The sequence below is a fragment of the Chaetodon trifascialis genome, chromosome 3, assembly GCF_039877785.1.
Source record: "Chaetodon trifascialis isolate fChaTrf1 chromosome 3, fChaTrf1.hap1, whole genome shotgun sequence".
In the NCBI taxonomy this organism is placed as follows: domain Eukaryota; kingdom Metazoa; phylum Chordata; class Actinopteri; order Chaetodontiformes; family Chaetodontidae; genus Chaetodon; species Chaetodon trifascialis.
The window spans coordinates 207,502-218,093 of record NC_092058.1 but is presented as its reverse complement, the minus strand read 5'-3'; the positions used below and the strand labels follow the sequence as shown (position 1 = coordinate 218,093).

Sequence of the window (10,592 nt, the reverse complement as noted above, 5' to 3'; positions counted from 1 at the left end):
TGCTGGGTCTGCTGCCGGCTCTGTCCTGGACTGCCCTCTGGACACCATCGAGGAGGTGGGTGAGAGAGAGGTCTGCTACCACAGGTCCTTCATCCAACAGCTGTCAGACTGTTTAACTCCAGCATCATGTGATCAAGCTCTGTGTTGATGCTGTTTCATAAACCTGTTTTTGATTTGCACTACTGTTATCAGTGCTAATATCTGCTCACATTTATCCATTTCACCTGGCGCAATTTCAAAATTTCTAAGTTGTACATTTCTCTCAACTGTGCAAAACACTATTTATTATCCATATTGGCAAATTTATTCTTATAAACTGTATATATTGTGCATATATACAGACCCAGTGAAGTGAAATCGTATTTTCTCATGTGCAGTACAACACGTCTCGTCATCTATCTATCTATCTATCTATCTATCTATCTATCTATCTATCTATCTATCTATCTATCTATCTATCTATCTATCTATCTATCTATCTATCTATCTATCTATCTATCTATCTATCTATCATGTGTTGAATATCAGTGTCCAGTTATGGAACATCAAACATCAGGTATCAAATACATTTTGTAATTATTGAAAAGGCAACATCAAACAAAAACAGGTGAAATAATTAAAAGACTTATTTATGGGGCTGCACGGTGGCACAGCAGGTAGTACGCGTGCCTCACCGCAAGAAGGTTGCAGGCTCGATTCCTGGGTCAGGTCTTCCCGTGCATGCGTGGTTCTCTCCGGCTTCCTCCCACAGACCAAAAACATGCTCATTAGGTTGAGTGGTAACTCTAAAGTGCCCCTAGGTGTGAGTGTAATTGTGAATGGTTGTGTGTTTGTGCCCTGCGATCGGCTGGCGACCGGTCCAGGGTGTACCCCGCCTCCTGCCCGTTGACAGCCGAGATAGGCTCCGGCGCCCCCGCGACCCCAAAAGGGATAAGCGGCATAGAAAATGGATGGATGGATGGATGGATGGATGGATGGATGGATGGATGGATGGATGGATGGACTTCTTTATGGTTCAAAACAAATGTTAGTTTCATAATTTGATGTGGATGTTTGAAGATATTTTTACAAAACATATAAGCACTTTGTATATCTCCTGTATGACTGCAAGAAAATGTACATTTAGAAAATATTTATCTCATAATTTGAGAAAGCATTTCATTAGTTTTGAATAATTCAAACATCTTTATCTTTTCTTGGAGGCCTACAGGAGCTCTAATAATTACAAGCTAAATATTTCGTAGCTATTAGATAAAGGTTTTGTGGTTATTGGTTTGTATGTACGTCTAAGATAATAAGATTTTTATTTCATAATTATCAGAGCTAATCATAATCTTAACTTTTAGAAAATATTTCATGACAGTTTTCCTGTATATAATCCCATGTATATCATAAATAATACAATATAATATGATTAAATAATATTAGACTGTAATTAATAAATATAAAACACGTTCATAAAACCGAAATTTTGTGAAGATGGTGCTTTTATTCTGTAGTGAATGACCGGAAAAGCTGTTGGTAGCCCTGATAACTTCACGCCACCGGAAGAAACCGAAGTATAACTTCCTGGAAACAAATACTGCTGTCAGTCCGTATCAATTACTGTGAATTTATCAGGATCGTTAAGCCTCTCGGTGTCTGTCCGCGCGGTGACTCGCAGCAACAAACCGGTAACGGTTCTTTCGACATCCGTTCCGGAGAGTACACACCTCGAGCTGCCGCCGTTAGCTTTAGCTGCTGTTAGCCTAGCTCAGAGCCGTTGAATTAGGTTAAAATAGATAGAAGACGAAACGATAAGGTCTTATTCAGTGGCGCTGTCCTAGCCTAGCAGAGTTAGCTCGGTAGGACCCGGACCGGACTGGGTCAGCACCGTCTCAACTATGGGAGCCCACCGCAGCGAGGGAGGCCGGGACTGGTTGGAGCAGGACGGGTCGGAGCAGGCAGAGCAGAGCCCGGTACGAGTCACAGACAAAGCAGCTAGCTAAGCTAACAAACAGTTAGCTCAGCTAGCTGCCGGTTTGACGTCACTTTGTGTCATTTTTATCCCGTTTACTTTATTATCGTGACGTTCAGCCTCATTGGCTGCGTGATTTTTGAAGATGTAACGAAGTGTCTGTCAGATGACGTCATGGCTGCCAATCAGACATTATTGTTTCGAGTTAATCAATGAATGTTTAGTCCAGGAGAAAGAAGATGGAGGTCAGAAGGTCTGTCCCGCGATAAGAGCTTCTGATTGAAATATGACGTAGAATATTAATCGATAATCAAAATAATGATAATGCTTTCTGTTCATTGACTCGTTGATAAATGCACTCATATGTGGAGTAAATTGTGTGTAATTCTCCTGGCCTGATCAATAATTAGTGATCAGTTAAGCCATTCAAGTTTTGTTAACAGTGTGGTGATCATCAGCTGATTAATTGATTAATCAGTGTTATTGTAATTGATTGAGTTATGTGTTGTTTCACATTGTCTGTTTTCTAAAACTGAATGTGAGACATTGATCACAGTTTAGTGTCTGTTTGAGGACTTGCAGGTCATTGATTAAGTCTTATCTTAAAGAAAAAGTCTTTAATTTCATTTACAAACACTTTAAACTTGTCTGTCTGTCTGTCTGTCTGTTGGTCCATCGGTGGTGGACCTGAAACTATTCTTTGATTGATCGTTTCATCCTGTGTGTGTGTGTGTGTGTGTGTGTGTGTGTGTGTGTGTGTGTGTGTGTGTGTGTGTGTGTGGAAGCCATGGAACCTGATGATCAAACACAGACAGATCCACAGACGAGGACGGCGCTCACACATGACAGTCAGGTCAGTACTGGTTGGTACTGGTCAGTTCTGATGACACTTTTAAAGCTTCGTATTAGTTGCTTGAAGTGTTGATGTGGAGGAAGTGACCTGAGGAAGACGCATGATGTGATCAATCAATTAATAATATTGATAATCAAGCCCACAGAGAAGAAGACTGAAAGCTCCACGTAGTTCCTCCTGTTGAAACACAGGTTATGCATATTGATATATTTGATTCATGGATCAATAGAGTTGATCAAATTTCAGTCTGCTCTGTGAGACAAGTGACAGGGAACACTTAATGCTGACGTACCACTGTCTTGTTTACTTGTAATGGTTTGTAGCAGTCTGTACTGGTTTAAGTAGGTCTAAGCTTGTGTGTGTGTGTGTGTGTGTGTGTGTGTGTGTGTGTGTGTGTGTGTGTGTGTGTGTGTAGTTACACTGATCCTCAGGTGTCCATGGACCTGCTGAGGGCGGTTCTTCAGCCCAGCTTCAATGATGACATCATGGCTGTGTTCAGGAAGTACCAGAAGGTCAGTGTCATTGGTGTGTGTGTGTGTGTGTGTGTGTGTGTGTGTGTGTGTGTGTGTGTGTGTGTGTGTGTGTGTGTGTGTGTGTGTGTGTGTGTGTGGAGGGGGGGCATATGTGAGCAGATGTGATCAGGTGTGAACAAATGTGTTAGAGATGTGAGCAGATGTGAGTTGGTGTGAACAGGGGTGAACTGGTGTGAACAGGTGTGAACAGGTGTGAGCAGGGGTGAACTGGTGTGAACTGGTGTGAACAGGTGTGAACAGGTGTGCACAGGTGTGAGCAGGGGTGAACTGGTGTGAACAGGTGTGAGCAGGGGTGAACAGGTGTGAGCAGATGTGAGTTGGTGTGAACAGGTGTGAACAGGTGTGAGCAGGGGTGAACAGGTGTGAACAGGTGTGAGTTGGTGTGAACAGGTGTGAACAGGTGTGAGCAGGGGTGAACTGGTGTGAACAGGTGTGAGCAGGGGTGAACAGGTGTGAGCAGGGGTGAACTGGTGTGAACAGGTGTGAGCTGATGTGAGTTGATGTGAACAGGTGTGAGCAGGGGTGAGCTGGTGTTAACAGGTGTGAGCAGGGGTGAACAGGTGTGAGCTGGTGTGAACTGGTGTGAACAGGTGTGAGCAGGGGTGAACTGGTGTAAACAGGTGTGAACAGGTGTGAGCAGGGGTGAACTGGTGTGAACAGGTGTGAGCTGATGTGAGTTGGTGTGAACAGGTGTGAGCAGGGGTGAACTGGTGTGAACAGGTGTGAGCTGATGTGAGTTGGTGTGAACAGGTGTGAGCAGATGTGAACTGGTATTGATGGTTTTGTGTTGTTTTTGTTGCAGTTCTTTGAGAAAGCGGCAGAGAACGTGAAGGAGAACGTTGGTGATGACGTGCAGACCGATCAGCTGATCAGAGAAGCCTGCAGAAACGTTCTGGAACATGTGAGATCACTTCCTGTGACCTCAGGCAGTGCTGGTCATGTGACCACCTAAACCCACATGTGTATCTGTCCAGTTCTCCTTCACTGCCTGTTTCACCATACAGAGAAAGCCAAACATTGACTTAAATCAGCTGTCACTGTGACATCACACCAGGTGTCATATGATTGGCTGCAGTGTCAGTAGGTTCTGCAGGGTTCTGGCTTCATGACCTTTGACCTCAGCTGTCTGTGGTTCCCATGGTTTCCTGTTGATGTCATCAACAGGCCAAACAGCTGTTTCCAGAGGGGGAGGTGAAGAGGGCGGGGTCAGAAGTTGCCATCAAGGTAGGAACAGACCAATGAGGTCATCTAAAACATCCATGTTGTAACCTGGTCCAGTTGTGATCTGCTTCTGTGTGTCCTGTCAGAGGTCCAGACCTGCTGATGAAGACTACAGTCAGAGAGGAAGCCCCCTCCTCAAGAAGGTACTGTCACCTGTGACCTGACTCGTGTTTGTTCAGTAGTCAGGTGACTGTGTTCAGGTGACACAGCCAACTAAATAATAGCAACTATGAAGTCATTACTGTTATTTCTGCTTTGTTAACTGACATTTAATTGACTGAATGTGGGACAAAGACACACTGTGGACACAAGAACCAAAATGTACAAATATCTATGTAGTGAAAATGCCATGATATGCAATTTAAAAGATTAGCTCTACACTGTATATATTACCAGCATTTCTGGGAGACTGCCACTGAAATCTAACAGAGGTTTTTCATCCAGACGTAACAGTGACTGAGTGACATCTTTCCACTGATGAAGTTCACCAATTCACACTGAAGCCAGTCAGTTACTCCAAGTTAGAGCTGGTTCCCAAAGCGTCACAAAGCCTGACCCAGACCACAACACGTTACATCAGGTCAGATATGCTACTCAGGCCACCAAGACCACCGTGAGCGACGGTTCACGTTCAGCTCGCCGCTGACGCTCTCAGAGGAGCGCTGTCTGACGCTTGTGGTTGAAAAGTTATTATGAAGCACAAATCCATCCAGAATACAGTTTCCCATGTTTCTTATTTGGGCTTACGAATTTTCGACCATACGTACTCAAATAATGGCGAAAGCTCAGCTGTTCGCGTTCCGCTAAGGTATATCTCAGCAAGTGATGGGACCGAGCTAACCGAGTTAGCATGAACAGATGACGCCTCCGCTGCTGACGGGCGACATTTCTCCCCGATTGGACGGCTGGCATGAACGCAGCCAAGTCTTACTCTTAAGAACTGGTCACGTTTGCAACTGTGTTGAGCTGTGGAAGCTCGAGTTATTGGGCCTTAACAAATCAAAACACTGGTCACTTAAATCAGTCTGTAAGAAACCAGCTGGAATCAGACAGGTGTGACAGGTGACAGCACAAATTTTTCATCAAATGTCCTCTCTGTGTGTCTTCAGAGGAGGACTCGTCCAGGTGTTGCAGCCGTCTCTTCTGATCGAGCTCATGCCTACTCCTCTCAGTGAGTATCTGACCGGTAGCAGGCGACATCGTGCTCGCTCTTCAGGTATGTTACGGCTGACAAACTGACAAACCTCTCGGCTGTTCCTGTCCTCAGAGTGAAGCTCAAATCTGATCCCATCAAGAGAGAAGGACCAAAGGTGAGCCAGACACAAACTTTCAGACCTTTCAGACCTTCTCTCAGGTGTCTCCATTAGACAGGTGGTGCAGCGCGAAATGATGAGCTCCAAACTGCATGCAGCCCGTGGACTATTGTTCATACAGGTGTGTCGTATACCTGTAGTCTCAGTTTTGTCAGGTTAGGGCTGGGCGGTATACCGGTTCACACCGAATACAGGTGTATATTTTTGTTATGAGTTTTTAATATACGGCCACGCCGGTGTCTGTGATTACACAACGGCCGGAACTTTGCGCCGTGCGACACTGTTTCAGATGGGACTGTTTTCAGTGTTGCGCTTCTAAACAGGCATGGTGCGGGGCGTGGTGAGGGTGAACCGTAGTGCTCTGGTGTTACGTTACGGTGAAGATGGATGGGACAGACACCGAAAGTTCCCAAATCAAAGCTGCAGAACTAGAACATGATGACAGAAGAACAAGAGGAGGAGCGAGTCGCCGGAGGCGGCAACACGAGCAGTTCGCTGCACCGCCTTAGCCGCCAGCATGTCTTGTAAGAAAAAGATGAAAAGAGCCTATGTCCACTTTATTTCACCACTTCATGCAAACCACACAAGCCCAGTATGATATGAAAGCAGAGAGTGATGATGATGAAGATGTCTGCCTCCTCACTGTGCGAGCTAGCAGCCAAAGAGTAGCAGAAACACCTTTGCTGAATCGTACAGTACGTCTTACCTTTGCTGTTTTGGGTCAAACGTTATATTCCAGCTGGAAAACGCTGCTAATGTCTCCTCCTATGACTCTCTAGTTTGAGATCGATCATGAAGGTCCCTGTTGTTCACATAAAGAGGAGGGGGTTTCTAGAGTGGGGGGAGCGCTCTTCATGCGATAACCTATCTCTGGGCTTACTTCCTGCTGGATCGTCATTGGTGTTTCTATAGTGAATTTGGGCACTGCCCCCTCGAATCTCTTGACTCTGACTGGTCAATAGAGGTGTCAATCATCAGCTGTTGGCTGGTCTAACTGCGCAGTGAGTTTCAGCGCTGCGTCTCATGAAGGAGCAGAGCGCTCACAGAGGACTCTGCTCAGCAGCCCGACGTCTTATCTTACTGTTTTATTTGCATTTCATCCTTTTATGAGAGCTAAGAACAACAGCAAGCAGAAAAAAGGCTGAAAAAGAGTTTTCAGCAGAGGAGTTTCTCCATATGTTTGGACGAGATAACGGTACTCTGCCCAGATGAGCACCTGGATATACCTGTGTGAAGACATCTGTCTTCCAGATGAAAGAAAAAAAATACCGTCATGTACCGTGAAACCGTTATAATTGTGGAAAATACCGTGATATACATTTGTGGTCATACCGCCCAGCACTGACAGGTTGTACATGCACGTCTGTAAGCTCTGGTCTGCGTCGTACAGCAGTTCTCAGCTGGTCTGGCTTCGGGATCCACCATCACCCTTAATGATCTCTGCTGGATAAAAAAATCCCCTTCAAAATAAAAGCACAGGATTTTTTCTTAACGTTTTGTTTTTTTGCCCAGGCGAAGGCCGAGAAACACTGGCAACTCAGCAGTGTTAGCTGGAGTTAGCCTGAAAAGCAGTGTTGACTAGTGTTAGCATTTTAATGCTAGCACTTGCATTTGATTGCTAATGCTAACATTGTAATGCTAACACTAGCATTCTAATGCTAACCCTAGCGTTAGAAGCTTTGCGCTTAATGTCAAAGTTAAAGCACCAAATCATCTAATTACAACATCTCGTTATACACCTGGGCTCAAAAGACCTTTTCCCATAGACTGACACTGTGGAAAAGGTGGTTGCAGCAAGATGGATTCTTTTTTAGTGTCACACCCCTCTGAGTCCCTCAGATCAATATGTGGTCCAGCTGGTCCACTATTTCATCCCACAGCAGGTGATCATCAGTTCATCACATTAACCATTAATACATCACTGCAAATACAATGGTGGTGTGTGTGTGTGTGTGTGTGTGTGTGTGTGTGTGTGTGTGTGTGTGTGTGTGTGTGTGTGTGTGTGTTTCAGTGGGATCCGTCCAGACTGAACGACAGCAGCACGTTTGTTCTTGGCTCCAGAGCCAACAAGTGAGTAAACATCATTTCAACATGGAAACGTTGTGTAAGCAACAGATAAACAGGTGAACCTCAGGTGAACCTCAGGTGGACCTCAGGTGAAACTCAGGTGAAGTATCATTATTAAAAAAAAACTATGTTGTCATCATGTGTTGTGATGTCACTGTGCAGGGCACTGGGGATGGGCGGGACCAGAGGACGTATCTACATCAAACATGCTGATCTGTTTAAGGTAAGTGCGCGTGTGTGCGTGCGTGTGTGCGTGCGTGCATGCGTGCGTGCGTGTCTCTGAGTGCACATCAAGAATCAGAAATACTTGGAGGGGAAATTGTTTTTGTTACAGGTGCTCCTGAGAAGAATCGAAGAGATAGAAGAGATTACTTAGAAGAGAAAACAATATATATATATATATATATATATATATATCATTATGTACATATATGTATATTGAATAAGTCCATGGGCCATTCAGAGGGAGGAGGTGTACAGGTCGATGGCCACAGGCAGGAATGACTTCCTGTGGCGTTCAGTCCTGAATTTTGGTGGGACGAGTCTCTCGCTGAACGTCCTCCTGTGTCTGATCAGCACAGCATGAAGTGGCTGTGAGACGTTGTCCAAGATAGTCTGTAGTTTATTCAGCGTCCTCCTCTGACATCACCGTCAGAGAGTCACACTCCATCCCCACAACATCGCTGGTCTTGATCAGTTTGTTGAGTCTGTTGGCGTCCGCCGTCCTCAGCCTGCTGCCCCAGCATGCAACAGCGTAGAGGATAGCACTACCAACCACAGACTCAGAGAAGATCCTGAGCACAGTCCGGCAGAGTCGCCTCAGGAAATCGAGACGAGGCTGGCCGTTCCTGCAGAGAGCGTCAGCGTTCTTTGCCCGGTCCAGTTTATTGTCAGTATGAATGAACGAATCCAGATTGTATTTAAAAGCAGTCTGAATGTTTGAAACAGGAAACGTCCGACAGCATTGAACATCTGCTCTGTGTCAACAGTCGCTTTATGTCACATGTTCTGATCAATATCTGCACCTTCTCACAGCCCATAACCATTTCCATGGTAACGGCCGAGGGTTGGACTCATACCTGGAACAGGTTCCATCCAGAAGCTTGATCACTGCTCCAGTAAATAAGAGCAACCTGAGATGCGACACTAGATGTTTGTAGTCCTCAGGAAACACTGTTGACAAACAGTAATAATAATAATAATAATAATTATTATTATTATTATTATTATTGTTGTTGTTTGACTGGCTGGATGTTCAGAAACAAACGATTGGCGTGAAGCAGCTGGCTGAACACTGACGGAGGTCAGGGGGCAGAGTGCTTCCTGCAGCACCCTCCTGTGGTGATCAGAGGAACTGCAGGATGAAGCTGCTGCCTTCACTGCTTTAAACGGGCTGTCAGTCACACCTGACAGGTGCTTCATACCAGCGCTCAGACTCACTGGACTGATCATGGCATCCGTGGGCGAGCTCGGTGGACTGAACGTCTCACTCAGAGCATCTGTTCAAGTGTGTGTGTGTGTGTGTGTGTGTGTGTGTGTGTGTGTGTGTGTGTGTGTGTGTGTGTGTGTGTGTGTGTGTGTGTGTGTGTGTGTCAGTATGCAGCAGATGCAAAGGATAAGCAGTGGTTGGCAGAGAGACACCACATGAGAGCAACCGGAGGGAAGATGGTGAGCAAACACTTTACAACAACAACAGCATGTAAACATGTACACAGTGTGAAGAAATCTCACTCTGTGTGTGTGTGTGTGTGTGTGTGTGTGTGTGTGTGTGTGTGTGTTTTCAGGCCTACCTGCTTATTGAGGAGGACATACAGGATCTGTCTCGCAGTGACGAATACAAGTGAGTCTGACATCACCCCACCTGTCTCCGTGGTAACCAGCTCCACAGGGGTCGCTGTCTGAGGTTACCATGGTAACCGCTGTGTCTCTGTGCGTATGCAGGGACTGTCCAGACGTCAGGATGGACGAGTTGAAGCCGTTCTCAGTTCCTCTGTGGATGGTGGAGAAGATGCAGAGAGCCATGGAGGCTCAGAGAGATGCTGACCTCTGACCCCTGTGACCCCCACATGCTGCTCACATGACCCCTGATTCCCTCCACCCCTCCTAACACTGATCATGTGACCACCAGACTCTGATGAGGCTGTTTTTCATTTTTACTGCTGTTTTTAAAAAAGAAATAAAAAGTCCTTCTGAAACACGTCGACCAGTTTCCTGAAAATCTGACCCAGAAACGTCAGGTGACCATCTGCCAGTCACATGATCTCAACTCTGACCTATCAGGTGTTGAAGTTTGAATTTTCCATTCTGGGTTTTGTGTCTGATCTGAACCTGAATTATTGACTTGAAGTCAGAATTTCTGAACCAAAAAACGGGAAATTAAAGCCACATGAATTTCAAAGGAAATTCCTCAGAATTCAGTTTAGCGTCAGTGAAATTTAAATGTGTTAATTAAATAAGTTTCTCTCCTGAACTCATGCTGTGAAACCTGTGAACGGCCGGCACTCGTCTTCTTCACCTTCAGCGTGGTGGAATCATACGTGAACATCAGAGCTCCACCGGAGGCGCTCAGCTGCTCCGCATTCGAAGGCCGCCATCAAAATGCTAAGTAGGAAGTGGACAGTCAGGATGGGGGACATGATGTCCAGGAA

General features: G+C 45.6%; 1 protein-coding gene across 1 annotated transcript; it reads left to right on the top strand.

The window, feature by feature from the left end:
• Positions 1–1,517: 1,517 nt before the first annotated feature.
• Positions 1,518–10,145, top strand: LOC139328787 (deoxynucleotidyltransferase terminal-interacting protein 1). Its single transcript, XM_070958797.1, has 13 exons — positions 1,518–1,958; positions 2,743–2,810; positions 3,226–3,322; positions 4,146–4,244; positions 4,508–4,567; positions 4,651–4,707; positions 5,674–5,735; positions 5,832–5,874; positions 7,889–7,947; positions 8,107–8,167; positions 9,541–9,612; positions 9,729–9,784; positions 9,886–10,145. The coding sequence occupies exons 1-13, from the start codon at positions 1,884–1,886 to the stop codon at positions 9,992–9,994; spliced, it is 918 nt and encodes a 305-aa protein (XP_070814898.1). The 5' UTR covers positions 1,518–1,883; the 3' UTR covers positions 9,995–10,145.
• The last annotated feature ends 447 nt before the right edge of the window (positions 10,146–10,592 follow it).

Excerpts from the sequence above, each read along its gene's own strand:
- LOC139328787 (XM_070958797.1), top strand. The coding sequence starts at position 1,884 with ATGGGAGCCCACCGCAGCGAGGGAGGCCGGGACTGGTTGGAGCAGGAC. Across the intron at positions 1,959-2,742 it reads AGCAGGCAGAGCAGAGCCCG|CCATGGAACCTGATGATCAA; the intron begins GTACGAGTCACA and ends TGTGTGTGGAAG. Across the intron at positions 3,323-4,145 it reads TGTTCAGGAAGTACCAGAAG|TTCTTTGAGAAAGCGGCAGA; the intron begins GTCAGTGTCATT and ends TTTTTGTTGCAG.